Consider the following 21,964-nt stretch of genomic DNA (forward strand, 5'->3'; position numbering starts at 1 on the left):
ATAGATCACAGTGTCATCTGCATAAAAATGAAAATAGGCTCCATCCACATTACAACCTAAAATATTAATATAGATAGAGAATAACAGTGGACACCATTACACCATTAAAAACACTTAACCAATCAGAGGAGAGCCCATCAAACTGGACACATTAAGATCTTTCAGAGAGGTCGTTCACAAACCATCCTACTGCCTGGTCAGACACACCAATATTAGTCAACCTCTGTTTCAAGATGAGATGGTCAACATTATCAAAAGTTTTGGACAGGTCAATAAATAGAGCTACATAACTCTGCTTCTTATCCAGTATGCCGATGATATCATTCACCACCTTCATTGTCACAATAATAGTGCTGTGTTGTTTTCTGAATCCAGACTGATATTTAGATAAAATGTCATTTTTACATATAAACTCCTTCAACTGTTCACTAACAAGTTTTTCAAGGATCTTAGCCAGAACTGACAATTTAGAAATGGGCCTATAATTAGTTAATAAAGTGGCCTCCCCCCTTTTAGTAGAGGGAGGACATAGGCTCTGCAGTAAACCAGGGGTTATGCCGGCCCTTCACTCTGTATTTACGAAGAGAAGCATGTCTATCTATTATTTCCTTAAAACCACTTGAAAAAGATGTCCAAGCGATTTCAGCATCATCTATCAAATAAATTTTGTCCCAATCAAAGTGAAACAAATCCTTATAACGATGCGCGGTTTACCTTTCAGAACCTTTGTGTCTCTAACTTTGGATACAACACAGTGGTCACTCACATCATTAGCAAATACTCCGGCTGCAGAGTATTTGTGAGGAACATTTGTCAAGATCAGATCAATTAAAGATGATTTTTCAGGAAATTTATTATTAGGATGGGTGGGACTATCCACAATCTGAGTAAAGTTCAGTGAGACGCAGAGATTTTTAAGATCATCAGACTTAGAAGTTAACCAGTCCCAATTTAAATCGCCAAGTAAAACTATTTCCTTGTACTGAAGCTGGGACAAAATATGTGCCAATGATGGCAAGGATTGATTAACAGCTGAGGGGGGTCTATAACATCGACAACCGTCACAAGGAGGCCTTTAGACACTTCAAAATTTAAGGCTAGGATTTCAAATTCGTTACATATCAATTTTGAAACCAAAATATTTACATAGAACTTAGACTTCACATAAATGGCAACACCACCGCCTCTCTTAGGTCAGTCCGTGCGATATACATTGTATCCATTTATGGAGATGTCCGTGTCAGGGATAGCTTTGTTAAGCCCCGTTTCTGATACCGCAATGACATCAGCATCAGTTGAAACAGCCCAAATACGAATAAAATCAATTTTAGATAAAAGACTACGCAGGTGTATAATGCCCAAATAGTCCTGTAGAACCATAATTGATGGACACCGAGCAAAACAAACATAGTTGCCCACCCTGGTAGGCTCAGATAGAGCAGAGCGAAATAGTTCATGAGTCACACTTGATCCTTTACAAGGGGCGCGCACTGCTGGTGATGAGACAGTCTCAAGTTCACTCCCAGGTAAAAGAGTAAGCTCGCCATCCAGGACAGTCAAAAAACAGAGTAAGACAATAAGGGATGCCATATTTAACGGGCAGAATGACATCAAGGAGCGTCAATAATCCACGCGGCGGCCGGACAACAAGTGTCGGACAAAATCCTCGCAAGGAGCCTCAATGAGTGCGCAAACACACACACAGACCCTCGTTCACAATCCAGGTAGTCCACGGAGAGTGTGATGAATGAATGTTCACCACAAAACCCAAGCCAGCCGGATGGCGCGGGATGAGTCGGGCAGAGAAAAGCCTCACTGGGTCCGCAAACACACACACAGACCCCCATTCACAATCCAGCCAGTATACGGAAAGTACAGCGCATAAATATACACTGGAAAAGCCGAGTAGGCTGGGAGGAGTGGAATGAGCCAGGCAGAGATAGACACCTTAGGCCTAGTCAGGGACCCAGGTACGAGCAGGCTCACCAGCAGGTGACTAAAACAATAGGCAGAAGACAATCCAATTTAATCCAGCCATGGTATGCATATGACTCTAGAAAACTTTCTCCAGGTAGAGCTCAGAACAGTTTCCGTTGTGCAAAAGATTCAATGGACATTTAAAAGACATTACAAACTTTAAACATAATAAAAATGTAGCGACGTGACACTGACAGGTAGATGTGCTGCCATCTTTGCAGATCCGTTTTATACTTGCAAAGTATTCTTGTGAGTTTAAAAATCTTTTTTTTTGTATTCGTGGAAGGTGTTTTATGTATACAGATTACACATTTACACACAGATTGTCGATCTGTTCACACACATAATTAGGAAACAAATCTATCTCCATAAAAATGTGTCTGAAAGTTAGATCAAATCTTAAAACTTTCTTTACAAAACCACATACTGTATATGTATCTTTATATAGAGTCTATGTACAAAACATTATACAAATGACACATGTTGAGCTGAGTTTAGTGAGCACCGAAATCATCTACCGAAATCATCTTAGGTCAGTCAGAAATGAAGCATGATTGTGATTTGTGATAATCCCATAGAAATAGTTTGACTTTAGATAATTCATAAAAATTCCAAAAAGTTACTGTATAAGTTTAATAGTTAAACATTTTGAGAAATAAGCAGATGCTCTGTCATTATGTTTTCTTTCACTCATTGAGACTATGAATCAAACAGGAAACAACAGCAAAACTGGTCTCAAGCGAGATATACAATATCTACGATAAGAAAATGGCTGCTGTCGGTGAAAACATTTTTTTCAATGTGGTGTGTTCCCTGGACGGTAAAACATCATCGGGTCATCATTGACATGAGTCAATACAATATTGATCAGTAGCACAATCATTTTGTCACAATGTAGCATTATCAGGGGGGAAAAAAACCCGTCACCTTACCCCTCCGAGAACCATCACCTTATCGTGGTGGAGGAGTTTGAGTGCCCTAATGACCCTAGGAGCTATGCTGTCTGGCGCATTTTGCCACTGGTAGGGTTTCCCATGGCAGATTGGTTCTGGGCGAAGCGTCAGACGAAGAATGGTTCAAAAGACCCTTCATGATGGATAACAACAAGAACTCGTGTACCCGGCCTGGAGGGTTACCAGGGCCCCGCCCTGTAGCCAGGCCTGGGGTTGGGGCCCGCGGGCGAGCGCCTGGTGGCCGGGCCTTTGCCCATGGGGTCCGGCCGGGCCCAGCGCAAACCGCTACATGGGCTCGTCCCCCTGCAGGCCCACCACCCGCAGAGGGATCCAGAAGGTATCGGTGCTTTGTGGATCGGGCAGCAGACCAAGGCGGGGGCCTTGGCGGTCCGATCCTCGGCTACGGAAGTTGGCTCTTGGGACATGGAATGTCACCTCTCTGGCGGGGAAGGAGCCGGAACTTGTGGAAGAGGTTGAGCGCTACCGGCCAGATATAGACGGCCTCACCTCGACACATAGTTCCGGCTCTGGAACCCAAGTCCTTGAGAGGGGTTGGACTCTCTCCTTTGCTGGAGTTGCTCCGGGTGAGAGGCGGGGTGGGCTTTCTGATAGCCCCCAGACTCTCTGCACGTTGGGGTTCACCCCAGTAGACGAAAGGGTTGCTTCCCTGCGCCTTCGGGTCGAGGAACGGGTCCTGACTGTTGTCTGCGCTTATGCGCCGAACAGCAGTTCAGAGTACCCGCCCTTTTTGGAGTCCCTGGGACAGTGCCCCGACCGGGGACTCCATTGTTCTGCTGGATGACTTCAACGCTCACGTGGGCAATGACAGCAGGACCTGGAGGGGCGTGATTGGGAGGAACGGCCTGCCCGATCTGAACCTGAATGGTGTTCAGTTATTGGACTTCTGTGCAGGTCGCAGTTTGGCCATAACGAACACCATGTTCGAACATAAGGATGTCCACCAGTGCACGTGGCACCAGGAAAGCCTAGGTCGCAAGTCAGTGATTGACTTTGTAGTCGTATCATTTGACCTGCTGCCATATGTTCTGGACACTTGGGTGAAGAGAGGAGCAGAGCTGTCAACTGATCACCACCTGGTGGTGAGTTGGATCAGATGGCAGGGGAGGACGCCGCGCAGACCTGGCAGGCCCAAACGAGCAGTGAGGGTCTGCTGGGAACGCCTGGCGGAAGAACCTGTCAAGATGATCTTCAACTCCCACCTCCGGGAGAGCTTCGACCGCGTCCCGAGGGCAGAGGGGGACATTGAGTCCGAATGGGCCTTGTTCCGCTCTGCCATTGTCGAGGCGGCTGTTGTGAGCTGTGGCCGCAAGGCCGCTGGGGCCAGTCGCGGCGGTAATCCCCGAACCCGCTGGTGGACACCAGAGGTGAGGGGAGCCGTCAGGCTGAAGAAGGAGGCCTACAGGGCATGGTTGGTCTGTGGGTCTCCGGAAGCAGCTGACGGGTACCGGCGGGCCAAGCGGAGCGCAGCAGCGGCAGTCGTTGAGGCAAAAACTCGGGCGTGGGAGGAGTTCGGTGAGGCCATGGAGGAAGACTATCGATCGGCTCCAAAGAGGTTCTGGCAAACCGTCCGGCGCCTCAGGGGGGGAAGGCGGCAACTTGCTCACACTGTTTACAGTGGGGGCGGGGAGCTGCTGACGTCAACTGAGGACATTGTCGGGCGGTGGAAGGAATACTTTGAGGAGCTCCTCAATCCCACCAACACGTATTCCAGTGAGGAAACAGAGACGGGGGTCTCGGGGGCGGGTCGTCCAATTTCTGGGGCAGAAGTCGCCGAGGTAGTGAAGCAACTCCGCGGCGGCGGAGCCCCAGGGGTGGATGAGATTCGCCCTGGATATCTCAAGGCTCTGGATGTTGTAGGGCTGTCCTGGTTGACACGCCTCTGCAACATTGCGTGGACATCGGGGGCAGTGCCTCTGGAGTGGCAGACCGGGGTGGTGGTCTCCATCTTCAAGAAAGGGGACAAGAGGGTGTGTTCCAACTACAGGGGGATCACACTCCTCAGTCTACCCGGTAAGGTCTACTCCAGGGTGCTGGACAAGAGGGTCCGGTCAATAGTTGAACCTCAGATTGAGGAGGAGCAATGTGGTTTTCGTCCCGGACGTGGAACCGTGGACCAGCTCTTTACCCTAGCCTGGGTACTGGAGGGGGTATGGGAGTTCGCCCAACCAGTCCACATGTGTTTTGTGGATTTGGAGAAGGCTTACGACCGTGTCCCCAGGGACATCCTGGGGGGGGTGCTTCGGGAGTATGGGGTTGGTGGCCCCTTGCTAAGGGCCATCCAGTCCCTGTACCAAAGGAGCGCGAGTCTGGTTCGTGTGGCCGGCAGTAAGTCGGACCTGTTCCCGGTGAGAGTTGGACTCCGCCAGGGCTGCCCTTTGTCACCGGTTCTGTTCATAACTTTCATGGACAGAATTTCTAGGCGCAGCCAAGTAGTGGAGGGTGTCAGGTTCGGTGACAGGAGGATCTCATCCCTGCTTTTTGCAGATGACATGGGCCTCCTAGCTCCATTGAACAGTGACCATGACGGTTCGCAGCCGAGTGTGAATCGGCTGGGATGAGAATCAGCACCTCCAAGTCTGAGGCCATGGTCCTCAGCCAGAAAAGGGTGGACACGCTGGAGGGATTACATCGCCCGGCTGGCCTGGGAACGCCTCGGGGTTCCCTCGGAAGAGCTGACGGAAGTAGCTGGGGAGAGGACTGTCTGGGCTTCTTTGCTGAGGCTGCTGAGGCTGCTGACCCCGCGACCCGGACCCGGATAAGCGGAGGATGATGACGACGACAAAAAAAAAACAAAAACACAGTGCATTCCCTGAATGTTAAAGCACTGTCGGCTCTGACATGAGTGAATACAGCATCTGCTGTCACAGCAGACATTGCAATGTAAGATAACACAAAGGTCTTTTGTAATATCTTACATATTCGTGAATTAGGGTGAATTTTATGAACATTTAAATACAAGGTTATTGTCAACTGGCGGTCTCCAGGGACCTCCGTGCTGCCCAGCTGTCTTTACCAGGAAACGGTGGCGCACTGACCTTCAGAGAGCCAGGGATGAGAACAGGCAGGCAGGCGCGCAGGCAGGCGCGCAGGCAGGCGCGCAGGCAGGCGGACAGGTGTCAGATCTGCACAGACCACCACAACAAAAACACCAACACAACATGGACAGTATAATAGTAACATCAAAAACAAGTCTCACTGTTAGTGTGTTTTGTGACATGAGAAATTCTTTAAAAACTATTAAAGTCACCAGACGTCACTGTTACAACACAACATGCAGCGTGTTAATGCATGACACATGTTAATATACTACAGTTTTTATCGCAGTTCAAGCTGTCTTTTGTGATACCTAAATTGTGCATGGTGATATCGCAATGAAGGTAAATTTCAATATACAGTGCAGCCCTGTTGTGAGGAATTCCTCCACCTTGTTTTGCATAAGTGCTTGTCTGGTGAGAAGCAAGTGAGGAATTATGTCTTTATTGCTGCACTAGTTATTCCAACTGGTTGTTTGAGATAGGACATGTCTGTTTGCAGTCTTTCATGAATCAACAGTAATGTTAGGAGACAACAGTGCAGTGCAGAAGCAGAAACATTTTCCACATCAGGAGATCAAAGGGATCAAACCCACAAAAACCCTGTTGTCCAACTGTAGAGAATCTTTAACTATCTCACATCACTTAATTCTTACACATGTGCAACTCAGTGTCCTTATAGGTCCCTTATTCTGCTCATGTTCAGGTTCATAGTTGTGCTTTGGGTTTCTACTAGAACATGTTTACATGAATTAATGTTCAAAAAACACATTTATTTTTCTTATACTGTCTGCCTGAATATACCTGTAATTACCTTCTGTCTGAAATGCTCTGTTTTTCTATCTTTATAGGCCGCTTTACTGGAATTTCATTGCTAGGCAACAGCTTGGGTCCATGCTTGCTTCCTGTCAGCTGATGGCATTAAACATTCTAACAGGAAACACAAAAGGATCCATTTAAAATGTTTATGTTTCAAACACTCTATAAAATATAGTTGTGACATCTCAAATTCACAGAAATCCTGACAGCTCATCTAAAGGCACAGGTCATGAATACGAACTGTGTGCATTTCTCTGTGGACTAAGTGTTTTGTTACTTTCACAGTATTTATAGAGCACCTATACCTGCTTTATTTTTAAAAAGACATGGAAATCTGACTTTTCACAATATGGGACCTTTAATATCTCAGACCAGTACTAGTGTTACAACTGTGTCTTATGTATCATCATAATTTTTTTTTTCTGTCTCTTAAACCTTTCTAGCTGTCCCCCATCTGGAGACATATTTGTACCATTCCCTCTTGTCCAGAACCTCAGCCAGCCTCCAGATTCCACAAGGAGCTTCATTCTCATTGGCCGCAACTTCCACCAGTGGCACTGTAGCACAGAGCAAGGTAACTGCTAAAGCCAGTGTCTCTGTACATTCACAGCTGTCACTCAGAGATAATTTAGTTGGTTAAACAGATACAGAGACAGACACAGATAATGGTGCACTGGCTAATTCCTAAAGACAATGTCGTTAAAGTGATAATGTAGTTAAAATTGAAGTTAGATTATGACAGAATGTGGTGGTGAGCATAAAATGCAGGAAATTTCTCATCCAGTTGCTTTTCTCCTTCAAACCTTTGTTCTTTGTTGGTGAGTTATTTAGATGCTATTCTTACCAGCCTTAGAGCAGGTCCCTCAGCACAGTCATCACCACACATAATTTTATAAACAGAGGAGTAAAAAGAGATTACTTACCTGTATATACAGCTGTTTTTTCTGTGTAGAGACAAAGCGCCCAAAGTCCCGATATCAGCTTTACAGCTTTTCTCAAACCAATCACATCAAGGTCACCAAATTATGTGGTGGAGAGACAACAACAGCTGCCGGAGATCCTTCCAATAAAGACTTTAATTAACGTGTAACAAAGGCCGAGTCAGTCTGCAGAATAGCTGAGTCATATTTTTTGAGAGACAGGCATTTATACAGTCAGGCACGGATTGACGTCAGATCTTGATCCATGGTCTGCATACACACCAATATCAACCACTAGCTGCAAATCCTTTATCTTCTTTGTTGTGACATGTTGTAGTCAAATACAAAAAATAAAGTGCCATAAATTCCTGGCACTGTCCAAAAAACAGAAGATCTCACCCCTGAACTAAGAGCTGCCTCGGAGCAGAACACTGTAGTGTAAACACCTTCCCAAATTTTTAGACGTTACACAAGAGTTTAAACACATTTCACCCTCCACTCCAGTGCTGCTGAATGTTACTTTTTTTGGTGTATTTATATAGAGATACCTTAAAGATGAAGTGGTATTTATCCTTGAATAAAATATACCACATGACCCCAAAATAAATCCCATTATCCAGAGGTGCTGCCATGGATTGATGATTAAAAAGGTCTATATTAGTGTATGACAGTGTGTTAAGACTTAAATCACCTTATATTAGCAGCATGTTGCTAACACCTGTATTAACCTAATTTGTCGTGTTGAGCAAGAGGTGGAAGCATGAATGTTTGTGTTGAAGCTTTCAATATGCTCTCCCTGCTGCTGCTCTTTGTTTCTGTGTTTCTTTTGTCCGTGCTAGCAACTGTCTAACATGACTGCATTATTTTGCAAGTGTCTGCTTACATCAGTTTGCGTCGAGCTGTGTGTTTCACTGTCCATGCTGCCTTGCTGTTTGTCCCATCTCTGTTTGCCTCCAGAAGACAGTTCAGATGAGGAAAACACCGCAGTGCTAAATAGGTTCACACGTAAGTTTGCCTCTGAGCTTACACATTGATGCTGATGGGATGTTTGCAAATGCTGCTTGATAGAAATGTAGTGCTTAATATATAATTTAGATTTTCTTGATTAAATATATCCATTAGTTAACATACAACCCATCTTAAAAGTGGACAGAAAGCAAGTAGCTTTCAAACTCAAAATCAATTCCAATAGCTTTAAATCTTTTAAACAGAGACATCAGTCTCTATTTTTATGAATCAAGGTATAAAGCACAAAGATGATGCTAGTCAACATCATCTATAGCCAATGCTGACTGGTGCTTTGGCCAGATAAAATGAGAAACTTCATAGGACACAGGTTATATCAGCTTGTTAATTAATTGATTGAATTAATTAATTGATTTGACAAGTAACTTCATGAGAGGTCAAAATGATCTTTTGGCTGGTGTCAGGTTAACCTGATCTCTGCACTGAGTGGACTGTGTGTTTTGCAGTTTCAGCTGATTGTGTTGCATCAGCTTCAGGAGTTGTCCAAACCAGTAATTTAGGCTGATCAACTAAGATTTGAATAAGGACCTCCAGTGTCAATATTTTATGAATGAGCAAACTGTTGACATGTCGTGAAATGTGCACAATTAAAGAAATAGGTCATTCATAACCATGATTTGCTACATTTTTTAATAAGTTAGTTACTTATTTTACAAACGTATAGATGTGAAATGTTAACAGGCTGCCATTCTCTATAATGGCAGTGATTTGAGATTTCTATGTTGAAAAACAATAAAGTTACTGAATATTGAAATGGATCGTATTACACTTTTATGATGGTCCCTAAATACACACGTTGGACAGATGTTCAGTTCATTGTGCTCTCAACTGCATTGTCAGGCCCTGATATGGGACTATTGAAGATAATAGCTGCGAAAAACAGCGAATATCACATATTACCGCTTTGCAGTCACTTTTCACACCTATGTATTACATATATATTACAATTATCACATCAGGATGTCATAATTACAAGATCTTATATCCTAATTATGAGATGAGGTGTCATTATATTGTTTTTAAGTGAATGCAATGCGCTTCCGTACAAAGCTGCACATTGTGAATTGAGATTTTAACTCAATATTTTTTAAAAGATGTCGTTTATTATTTCAATTACTTACAAAAGTATGCCCCTAAAAAAATGTAAGCGTGGAGTCTTGATACTATCATGATACTATCACCTGTTATCAATTTACCTGTGTATCTGTGAAATATTTTAAACTGGGTTTTTTGAGCATCCCACAACTTTCCCAGTCTTTTTTGTGTATACTTGCCAAAACACAATAACGTTTATCAGTTTGAACACTAAATATCTTGTCTTTGGACTGTATACAATTGAATATAGGTCAAAAGGATTTGTAAATTATTACATTCTGTTTAAATTTATGGTTTACACAGCGTCCCAACTTTTTTGGAATTGGGGTTGTATATAGATAATGTAATCTGAATTTTGGAATGCAAAGAATAAACACTCCATGCTTTTTCTCGCCCACTTCTCATGTTCAGCACATTTTACAAATGGCTGGAATTTCCAGTGCAGCATAAGGCCCCGATCACACAGAAAGCATTTTTCACATTGCAAAACTAGAGGCACACCACACTGCCTTTTTTTAAATTTAAGATTAAATGCCACTAGTAAAACACTGCTTGCTTTTTATTGTTGCGCGGGTGACAACCAATCATGTGGGACATGGTCTCAATTTGCGTGACGCATGAAAAGAGACAGAAATGCTGTACCGCGCAATGCGGGACGTCTGGTCACCCTAGTGTGGGTACATGAGACCTTAAAATAGAGGGTGGATTACGGAGAGTACCACCAGTTGGTCCAGGAGCTTCACCTCCATGATGGCCATTTCCAGGCATTTTTAAGGATGACAGTTTGACAACCTGCTGTCTATGATTGGGCCTTGCATCACAAAAATGAATACTAACTACAGGGATTCCATTGGTCGACTGGACAATGGTAAAAAAAACAAAACAGAAATGACGTGGGGCGCTTTTCTGCTCTGAACTCTTCTGAGTTTTTTCAATTCGAAGAGTTCAGAGCGCTCTGGCAAAAACGCCAGGTGCCTAGAGTGCAGAAATATGAGGCACGTTGTAATGCAAAAACAGCAAGCAAGGACTTACTGTTTTGTCTAGTCGGTGAAGCTTTTCTTCATTTGTCAGCCAAACCTTGGAGACCTTGCAGAGAATCCTGGGTAATTCAGTGAGTTTGGCCTCTGGGCTTATAAAGACCCAGTGAGCAGTTCCCCAGTGAATGAGCCAATGAAAATTATTTACATGTAAAAAGTAGATCTCAAAGCCCTGGTACAGTGTTGTCCTTAGAACAGATGAAATAATGTCCTGACGGTCAGTAGGGATTCTGTTTAAGGACATGCCACAGTGATCTGTCTGCCTTTACTCATATTGCTTTGCAATTTCACTGAGTTTTGCTCTCCTCTTCGCAGCTCATAAGGGCTTCCAGCGCTTCGATGCACTGGAGCAGAGTGATTGGATAAGTCCTAGCCAGGTCGGGGCTGGCCTGGCTCCCCGCCAGAGGTTCCTCTTCATCAGCATCCTGGACAAAAAGGTGACTTGGCATATTGAAGCCTCTGTATTGTGAATGTCCCTCAGGCCAAGAGAACGAGACAGAGTTCTTACAACTTAAAAAGGTCATGATCAGTTTAGCAGTGAATTAGTCTCTGAATTACAGTTGTATCAAATGCAGAAGTACATCTACCCTCACTGGTCCTCTAGTCCATTTAACAGCTGCTTCATAAAAAATGAAAAGTCTCACCTACATCCAGTTGTCCGTCTGCATGTAGGTACAGTTAAGGTCAAAATGATTAGCCCCCTTTATGAAATCAAACAAACCCCTAAACTTTTCCATGAAAACCACCGTAACCAAAAATGTTTATAGTTTAATTGCTTCCAAAAGAACAAAGACAAAATATCCACTAAGCTTGATTAAGATATTTTACTGATGAGCTGAATTTAATTGAAAAAAAAAATAGTCAATTAATATTAATAGTCAATACAGTGTTTCCCATACATTGACGAGTTTATTTTCCCCCGCCATAGTCTCCAAAAATCGGCCAGATATAAAATGCCTCTGGTAAATGAACAACACTCTGTAGCGCACCGGCTGGAGCGCGGCGTCCGTCAAAAATAGACCTGGCCCGTATTTTAGCGGAGTGGAGCGCCGAGCCGCTTCTAGGCTGCGGCTAGGACGCGCCGCGGCACTTCTGGTGGAGCAGCTTACATTGACTTGAATGGCTGCGATTAGCTCCAGTACCCACGCCTCGGCCAGCTCGCGCACGTGACGGATCCAGTGGGTTGCCATAAATGGGCCTGTCCCAGAGGCATTCAACTACCAGAGGGCTTTTGAATTCTTCTTTTTGAAGCCGTGTAAAATTAAATGCTCTGACTCAGGGTGCCGCAGAGATACACCCTCAATTGGGACCCACGGTATGATACCAGTGGAAGTATCACGGTTCTGAGTAGTATCAGGATACCACAGCGAAAATGAGGCAGATGTGCCTTTTGTCATTTATAAAAAGATAAATCACTTTTCTATAGTACATCAATGATATTTCAATGGGATAAATTACTTAAATGACTCATTCATACTTCAAAAACAGCATCAATAAGTGATTAACATAGGGGGGATCAAAATAAAATAAATAAATTAAATAAAAATCAACCAGCCACCCTCCTCCCCTGACAAGTCCCTTCATAAGTAAAGAACAGTCCCTAAAGTGCAGTGAGGTTTGTGGACACAAAGAGAGAAATGTGAACAGCTCGTTTCTCCTCTGATACGCCGCATACTGTGTGCCGCCATGGCTCAGCTGTTCAGGTACTTTTGGGCAGTCATGACAACAAGTTATTCTTCAGGTACTTTTGGGCAGTCATGACAACAAGTTATTCACCTGGAGCTGGACTTCTTCGTCGCCGGTAAGCCGTTATAATGCGCCGCCGTATTTGACAGGAATACGTATTCCTGTCCATGTCTGTGACCCCCATTCAACCCACAACCGGCGGGATTCGCCGTTTAGTTTCTGCTGCTGGTTGAAATCTGTACTCACACAGCGTGCTGAATGATTTATTTTGCCCGCACAAAACTATTTTTAGTCGCAAAAGCGAGTGCGGTGACGGAGTAAAATATCGCCACACTGCCGACATTTTACTCTGTCCGTCACCATCCCTAAATAGGAGCCTTCCTCCACTCCCCACTCCCCCCTCCCCTCACCGCTGCTCTCCTCACTATACTGGCTGCTGCGCTGTGCAAGTGCACAGATGTCTCAGAGTGGTGGTGCATTTGCAAAATAAATGTTTTGAAGGAGCAGCAGCGGCGGCAATAATTTAGTTTATACTAAATTTATACTAAATGAATGTAGCGGAAACACTGATCCATCAGTGGTTTATCCATCAGTGTACGTTAGTAGGCTACACACATAGACGTCGGAACTAGGGGTGCGGGGGTTGCGGCCACACCCCCTCCCATCTGCCCACCCGCACCCCATCAGCCTCCCTAAACTCAATTTGTCTGATTTAGCCTACATTTAGGCTATCTCTTTCATATCATTAATGCATAGACCTATGCTTTTGATGTGATATGTAGCCTGCCTGACTACATACAGAGGCCCTGGACCTGCTGCGCTCAGAGGTGGAGTTGCGTTTTGATCAGGAGAGACTCTGCGTAGCTGCAGGGCGAGAGCAGGCAGTTCTTGAGGCGGCTCAGGGGTAACGAGTGAATGTGGGTTCCCCAGAACTGACCCCCTTTCCATGAGAGCGGCTAATAGAGCTTAGATTGGGCCCAAAAAATCCAGCCCGACCCGGCCTGAGCCTGTGCACGTTATGTCCGGGACCGTCCGGCCCGTGGCCCGTCCAATTAACTGTAATTATGGGCCCGAGCCCGATTTAAACCCGACATTTTTCAATAAGTTGGCTGTTATAATTAAGAGTATTAAACCACAATTCTTGTTATTTGAATGACAGAAATATCGGATCTTAATGAATGGCGCAACACAGAAGCATGATTATGTAATAAAACAGGTGTTTATTTTAGGATCCAGGTGGTGAAGGGCTGTGCGTGCACAGTGTTCCAACAGGGGACAGCCCTCCATTCCGGAAAACCCCGCCGTTCCGAACCATCCCCACTCTGAAATTGATTTTCAAGTCCATATTGAGTTTCCTGCATCAAACAGTGCCGCCCACTCTCCATCACTCACACAATTCTGAAATTCGTTGTACTACAAAAGCTTGAAATGAACGTTCAACTCATTGTTTTGAACGTTCAACTCATTGTTTTTTATTGAAAATGTCACTGTCTTCATTTATTATGTATAATTTCGCTTGCAGCAAACACATTTAAAGGAGACACTTGTCAAGTCTTTTTACGCGCGCTGTCCGTGGTGCTGAAATCCCCGCTGCAGCCGCCGCTCCTGCTGACAGCAGACCGAGGGAGAAAAAACAGACATTTCTTTGCTGTGTGCTTTCAGAAAATAACCAGGGTTAGGGGAAGAAAGACCAACAGTCTGTACAGCAGTCCCACTGTGTTTGCCAGGGCATACCAGGCTGTGTGATTATGCACAAAGATTGGTTTNGAAAGTTCGGACCCCCCGCCATAGTCTCCAAAAATCCTGTGGGAAACACTGCAATAGTGTAATCTTTCTGACTCACAACCGACAACAACTTCTTATGGTTGTTCCTTACTAGGTTGGCACATGTCTTGAGGGGTCATAGCCCTTTTTCCATGGCAATTGCTCCAGCTCATCCAGATCGAGTGGTTTTCGAGCATGAACATTGACCTTGAGCACCTGCCACAGGTTCTCAAAAGGGTTGAGAACTGGGCTCTGATAAGGCCACTCCAGGACCTTGATTTTGGTGTCCTACGAAAACTTATTGAACAACTTGGGTGTATGCTTCACATCATTGTCTTGCTTGAAGACCCAGTGGTGACCTAAAGCAAGACTGGTAGCAGATTTCTTTACATTAACCTTCAAAATGTCAACATAATCTTCTGTCTTCATGATCCCATGCACATGAACAAGGTTCTCTGTGCCTGAAGCAGCAAAACAGCTCCACAGCATTGTGCTCCGACCACCATGTTTAACTGTGACAACTGTGTTTTTTGAGTTGAAGGCCTCTCCCTTCCTTTGCCAGACAACAGCAACATCCATGTGTCCAAACAGCTCAAATTTAGTCTCAACAGACCAAAGGACAGACTTCCAAAACTCATTCCCATGTTTCAAATGTTCATGGGCAAACCTTACTCTGGCCTCACAACAGTCTTCCTTGAAACATCAAGTCCAGAAGAGGCCAGTTCAGCAACAATCGTCTTGGCAGAGAACCAGGGATTATTGTTGACATCTCTGACTATTTTCCTCTCCAAAGTTTGTGAAATCTTGCACTGTCGACCATGCCCAGGTTTGTCTCTAACAGGACTTGTCTCCTTGTGCTCTGCAATGATGCAACATACAGCTGTTCTAGACACTGTGAAACGCTTGGAAATAGCAGTGTAGTGTACCCTTTGAAGATGAGCATCCATGATCTTCTGTCTGAGTCCAAGACTGATTTCTTTACTTTTTGGCATAATAAAATGACTTCAAACCGGGAATCTAAGAGTAGTCCCTCTCAATGTAGTGTTTAAGTGCCACTAGCCCTGTTCACTGGAGTCCCTTAAGTAAAGTTCAATGCTGACTGCTTGCTCAGGTGTGTTTTGAAAGCAAAAAATCACATTGGGGCTAACAATTTGGACCACAATTTTCACTAAATTTGGTATAACATACATAATATACATTCCAAAATGTATCAAATGGGGGCCTTAACATTGATGAATGTTTTACTATGTAAAATGTTATGAATGATGCATTGGGCAAAATTTTAGGAAGATGTTACTTGGTTTCTTGGGGGCTAATCATTTTGATCTTAACTATAGTTATTTGTCCAGGTTTTGAGAAGTCTATCTTTGAGATAGACAGCTGAGGACCACCATGTTGAAGGGCTTGGACAAGTTACATCAACATGTGAGGCAGTTATTAAATGGGGACAGTTTCAACCCTCTGACCACCTGTCTTACTTTTTAAAGCTAGAGAGGCGCAGTCATAACATAATTTGTGATGCCTAGACTGCTCTGGTGTTTACATGCCACAACTTGTGTAAGTGCAAGCATCTTGTAGCTGTGTTTAACTTGTCATATGTCATATCGTAGGTGACTCTGTACAGCTATAACTGGTCTGTGGACCTGGGCGCCTCTCTGAACCGTGAGCTGGTCCGCCTTGTCAAGTGGCAGAATGCGAGGGCTCATGTTGTCCACTGCCTGCTCAACCAGAAGATGGGCCTCTTCCATCACTACTGCTTCTCTGATACACCCGTCCATGAAATGGACTCCAAGCAGGTAAAGACACTGACACAGTTTCAACAAGTCAACAGCACAACAGGATGAAAAATTCTGAAAACTGGCCAAGCTATGGTTACATTAGCTTCATTTTATAACGCTGCATCAGCAGTCACTTACTTGTTTCTTTTAAATAATTTATAGTTGAAATTGCTACAGTTTTTGTAGTAATGGAATATATCAGGATTAGGAGTAAAGTTTGACAGTTGTAGATGCCCAGTTACCTTCTGTTCTGTCAGTAAAATGCGACAGACCTGAGCAGAACTTTTAAGATGAAATAAGATTTTCTCCGTCAGCAGTCACTACTGTACCTCACAGACAGCATGTTAGACTGCTTTTCCAGATGTGCTGACACACCACAAATGTGTCACTAAAAAGTAGCCGCAGTGCCTTCTGTTTCACTATGGCTTAATACAATGGGGGTCGGGAGCTGCTAGTTCAGGTGGAATCAGCCTGTCAGGACAGCATCTGGATTCACACCACTGCAGAAGGTAGCAGGTCCCAGGGCAGATTTCATACAGCTGTTGTATCCTGGGGAGGAATCTCAGTGACTCCCACACAAGTGATGATGTCACTACCTGTACAGCAGCCTGTTTGACATGTGCTTCTTATAGTAGTTATGATGTTTCTACACTCAGTGTCGGAGGTAGAATCATCTACCTGCACTTCTGTTGCTTCTACTTGTACAATGATACAACATTTCTAACCTTAGTGGTGAGCTGCTACCGAGGGGGGTGATGTTTTCTTTTAACAATGATGTGTCTTTGTATTCCTGTCTCCTGCTGTGATACATTACATTACACTGACTGCCAAAAACACATCAGTGAACTACAGTCACCATCATGTATCAAGACGGCTTCAGTAAGTCAGTACAGTCCCTCACTGAGAGTTCTCTTCCATCACTGCAGTGTAGATAAATGATCCTCTTCAGAACTTTCTAGTAGAATTTGTGACCTTTGTGATTTCATCAAAGTCAACTAATTTTAACTAATTACTGTTCACAAAACTACAACTCCCATGCAGTTTTAAGCAGCACTAAAGCGGTTGTATGTATGTCATCATGAATCTGTCTCACTTTCTATCGCTTCGTCTTTGTCAAATCAAACCAAATCAAACTTTATTTTTATATAGCGCTTTTCATACATTAAAAATGCAACACAAAGTGCTTCACAAGATAAAAAACAATGAAAAACCCGCCCCTCCCACCCCCACGTATAACACACACACACACACACACACACACACACACACACACAGAGCACTCACTGTCAGTATAGTAACATGGCAGGGCACTGAGGCACCAGGTGAGGAAAAACCACCTATGGGGAGCCATCCACACCGAGAGGCGCCACAGCCGACAGTCACAAGGAGCGCCACCACAGAGACCACCCGAACCCAGATAAACTGGGGTGGACTCCACACCTGGTGCAGAGCCCCCCCAGTCCTCCGGGCCCCCCATGAGGAAACACTGGAGCTAAAAACGAAAAGACTAAAAGACAATGTAGGGCTGGGCGATATGCCCTAAAAAAAAAATCTCCAATTTTTTCATAACAAATCCGATTCATGATTTGAATCGATTTTTTCCCCTCCTACTTACAAAAAAAAAATTGTGATTGGCAAGAGGCAAGATGGCCGCTTAGTGATTCTTGCCCGCAAACCTCCCGCAGTTTTCTTTGATAAATTTACTTTCTAACTCACCTGATCTCTAAATTAACGCTGGTGACTGCTTTACAGTGAGTTTATCTAACAGAGGATTGAACACAGCCAATGCCTCGTACAACCAAAAACCCTGTTAAAGCACAAACTTCTGCGGAAGCCACACCAGACATGGACACGCCGGAGTCACTGGCTTCAATGATAGAGGACGCCTTGGAAAAACACTTTTCCCGAGCTGAGACGAGCAACAATGAGCACTTTGCACGGATGGAACAGAGATTTGATTCTCTACAAACAGAGCTCTCCTCGCTGAGAGAGGAAACCCTGGCATTACGGGCTGACAACTCTGCTTTGCTGAAACGCACCGAAAAACTTGAGCGTACCACAGCCTCTCTTTCCAATTCAGCGTCGGCTACTGACTTTAAGTTGGCAGATCTGGAAGACCGGAGTCGCCGCAATAATATATGCTTACACGGATTACCTGAAGGACATGAAGGAACAAATGCACTTCAGTTCCTCATTAAACAATTTTGCCTGTGGTCTCCCTCCCTAGCTGATTCTCCACCTGAGATCATGCGAGCCCATCGCATTGGCCCTCCCCGGAGTGGTGGCTCCAAACGCTAATAATGCAGTGTATTTGCTACACGGACAGAAATCGCATCCTGAAGGCTATGAGGGACTCACCGGTTGAGGTGGCCGGTAAGTAGATCCATTGCACACCAGACTTCAGTGCCTTCACCAGAGGGAGACGCAGAGCCTGCTATCTGGTCATGGAGAAAGCTCGCCAGGCAGGTTTCCAAGCTTTCCTGTTATATCCAGCAATGATCAAGCTTTCAAAGGGACACGAGCAAAACGTCTTTGATGATCCCTCCAAAGCGGAGAACTTTCTCAACAACTTAGCCAAATGAGGGGTAAGACTGATGGTAGTTGGCTAACGTTTGTTTAGCGATCATCTGATAGCCTACTAACTGTGCTCATAGCGTAGCCTATATATATATTTTTTCTTGTTCCTTATTCTTCTCCTTTCGCTTGACATTTCAACTTAGAGGACGTTCATTTTCGTTTGCGTTAACTGTGTGTGGCGTGACAACAGATAATTATTTGTACTGAGGAGCACTGTAACGCCACACTGTAAGGACGAGCAGTCCACGTTGTTTTTGTTTTGGTATCCTGCCGGTCACGTGACCAATACGGAACACGACAAGGACTATCTGCTCGTTTCTCTCCCTGAAAAGGGCGATATTTGGCTAAGTGAAAGGATACAGTCCTATGGGACCGCTGTTTACTCATTTTTCATGTGTATCTGGATGTCTTTTTATTTATTTATTTATTTTTTTCTCTAGTAATGTATACAATAAGGTGTTGCAAACGGGAGGTGGGGCAGCTGAGGGACTTTCTTCCTCAATGATTGCTGATCTTTTTTGGNGGGTGGGAGGGGCGGGGGGTGGTTACACTAGACCCTTATACTTTCCTGGCTTATTTACATCTTTTTTCTGCTAAGGCTCATGATGTATTGTCTTATTTTTTGTGTGACAGATGGATTAAATATATTAATGCTGAATGCTCGGGGTCTTAATCTTTCCCGTAAAAGAATAAGTTGTTTGGATTTGCTCCATAGAAAGAAAATTGATATTGCCTTTATTCAAGAATCTCACCTGTTTAAGGATGATGTTTTCCGCTTTAGCAATAAGCACTACCAGGTCTTGGCATCTTCTTCATTCCGCAAAAAGTCAAGAGGTGTTCTAATTGTAGGCAGATGTAAGTTACCTCTAACTATTTTGGATTCTAGGAATGATGAGGAGGGTAGAGTAGCTTATGTTAAGACAATGTTGAGTAATTATAAAATAGCTTTTATTTCAGTGTATGCTCCTAATTCCCATGAACAGAACTTTTTTGACTCCCTCACACTTACACTGTTGGATCTCTCTGGGTTTTCTCTGATTGTGAGCAGTGATTTCAGTGGAGTATGGGAACATCAAATGGACAGAACGGGCTTGAGTGAACTGAGAGAACAACGACTAACTTCTTCTTCATTACATAGATGGGCCAGTCAAGTATCAGTTCTTGACTCTTGGCGCTTGGTCAACCCTTCCTTTAGAGACTATTCTTTTTACTCTGCACGCCACAAATCCTTTTCAAGGATTGATTATATATTTATCTCTAAGGTCCTCGCTGGGAAAGTTCATAACTCGCTGCACATCCCAATTACCTTTTCTGATCATAATGCCGTTCTATCGCAGATAAACATTCCCTTAGAGATCCCCAGGGCTGTTAGATGGTGTTTCAACAGTTCACTTTTACAAAATGAACAATTTATCACTCATATGAATACAGAATTGTTAGAATTCATTGGTTTTAACAAAGGCTCAGTAAGTGACCCAAGAGTTCTGTGGGAGTCAGTCAAAGGGTTTATTAGATCTTTCTCAATTAGTTTTGCCTCCAATCTAAATAAAAATCGTTTACAGGAAATTAACAAATTGGAGAAGAAACTATTGTCAATTGAAAATAGGATGCATGATACTCCTTCTTCACAATTAACACAAGAAAGAGAGGTAACAAGGATGGAGCTAAATTCCCTTCTTCAACACAGAACCGAATTTATGATACATAGAACACGCTGCAAATTCTATTTTAATGGCTCTCGTCCTAGTCGTCTCTTGGCTCAAAAACTACGTAAGAATGAAAACTTGTCCAGCATTTCTTGCATCATAGATGATATGGGCAATTCACTGGTTAACCCAGCTGATATATCTTCTACCTTTGCTAACTTTTTTTTAACCCAGCTGATATATCTTCTACCTTTGCTAACTTTTTTTCCAAATTATATAGTTCTGATCCCTCTTTGAACAAGGTGGAACTTACAGCCTTTCTGGCTAAAGCCAATCTTTCACAGATCCCTCAACCTTCTGCAGAATTGCTTGATTCCCCAATTACACTTACAGAGCTTAAAGAGGCATTACTAACTATGAAGACGGGAAAATCACCTGGGCTTGATGGTATCCCCCCTGAGGTCTTTCTCACTTTTTGGGCACAATTAGGTCCACTGCTATTGGACATGATACACTTCTCAATTAAAAGTGGCTCCTTTTCTCATGATACACTTCTCAATTAAAAGTGGCTCCTTTTCTAGAGATACAAATACAGCGATCATCTCATTAATTCCAAAAAAAGACAAGGATCCCACTGCTGTTTCTAATTACCGTCCATTATCACTGCTAAATACAGAAATTAAGCTTTTTGCCAAGGTTCTGGCCAAGAGACTTGACCCATTGATGACCCATCTGGTGCATTATGATCAAACTGGTTTCATAAAATCTCGCCTTGCTTCTGATAATGTCCGTCGCCTTTAACATGTTATCAAGGGTAGTGCCAGCATCTTAACACCATGTGTTGTTTTATCAGTTGACGCCGAGAAGGCTTTCAACCGCCTTGAATGGTATTATCTCTGGCAGGCTTTACATCACATGGGGTTTGGTGTGCAATATATCTCCATGATTAAAGTTTTATATTCCAATCCCATCGCCAGAATCTTGATAGGCAGCACATACTCAGATAGCATATCCATTTCCAGGGGCACAAGACAAGGGTGCCCGCTTAGCCCTTTATTGTTTGCCCTTTAGCTGGAACCATTGGCCCAGGTGATACGTCTAACTCATGACCCTATCACTATTTATAATACTAATCACCATCTTTCGTTGTATGCTGATGATGTTCTTATTTATGTTAATGACATTTCCACACAGCTTCTTGATTTACTAAATACCTTCGCTAAGTCTGGGGATATTTCAGGCTACAAGATAAATTGGTCTAAATCAGTGTTACTTCCACTGAATAATGTAGCTAAATCTGTTGACCTTACAACAAGTATCCCCACAGTCCAAAATTTTCGATACCTTGGTTTGAATATTTTTCCTTCAACGCTTAGAGGATGTTGTTTATTCAAACATCCCAAACAAAAATTGCCTAGTAAAGTTCGGTCCCATTATTTCTAATTTAATTTCGGTTTGGCGCTCCATCTGGAAAATTATGACTGTTTGTAAATACCATCTCAATGTTCCTTTGTTTAATAACTACTCTATTACATTGGATGGCAAACCTATATCTCTCCCCAGCTGGTCTGGAAAAGGAATCCATGTTCTAGCAGACATTATACAAGGTAATAGACTCAGAGCTTTCCAAGAT

At 43.7% G+C, this 21,964-nt stretch overlaps 1 protein-coding gene across 7 annotated transcripts in view; it reads left to right on the forward strand.

Annotated features, from left to right (window-relative positions):
- Positions 1 to 21,964, forward strand: part of szt2 (SZT2 subunit of KICSTOR complex) — a 442,490-nt gene that overhangs the window by 318,578 nt on the left and 101,948 nt on the right. For 5 of the 7 annotated variants that reach the window (XM_050055637.1, XM_050055644.1, XM_050055640.1 and 2 more), the window contains 4 exons: positions 7,246 to 7,376; positions 8,680 to 8,727; positions 11,196 to 11,317; positions 15,941 to 16,126. In XM_050055637.1, the coding sequence (XP_049911594.1) occupies positions 7,246 to 7,376; positions 8,680 to 8,727; positions 11,196 to 11,317; positions 15,941 to 16,126 (487 nt within the window). The remainder of the gene's footprint in view (positions 1 to 7,245; positions 7,377 to 8,679; positions 8,728 to 11,195; positions 11,318 to 15,940; positions 16,127 to 21,964) is intronic. The other 2 variants (XM_050055638.1, XM_050055642.1) reach the window with 2 other exon arrangements.

This window comes from Epinephelus moara, chromosome 10, assembly GCF_006386435.1.
Source record: "Epinephelus moara isolate mb chromosome 10, YSFRI_EMoa_1.0, whole genome shotgun sequence".
Taxonomy (NCBI): domain Eukaryota; kingdom Metazoa; phylum Chordata; class Actinopteri; order Perciformes; family Serranidae; genus Epinephelus; species Epinephelus moara.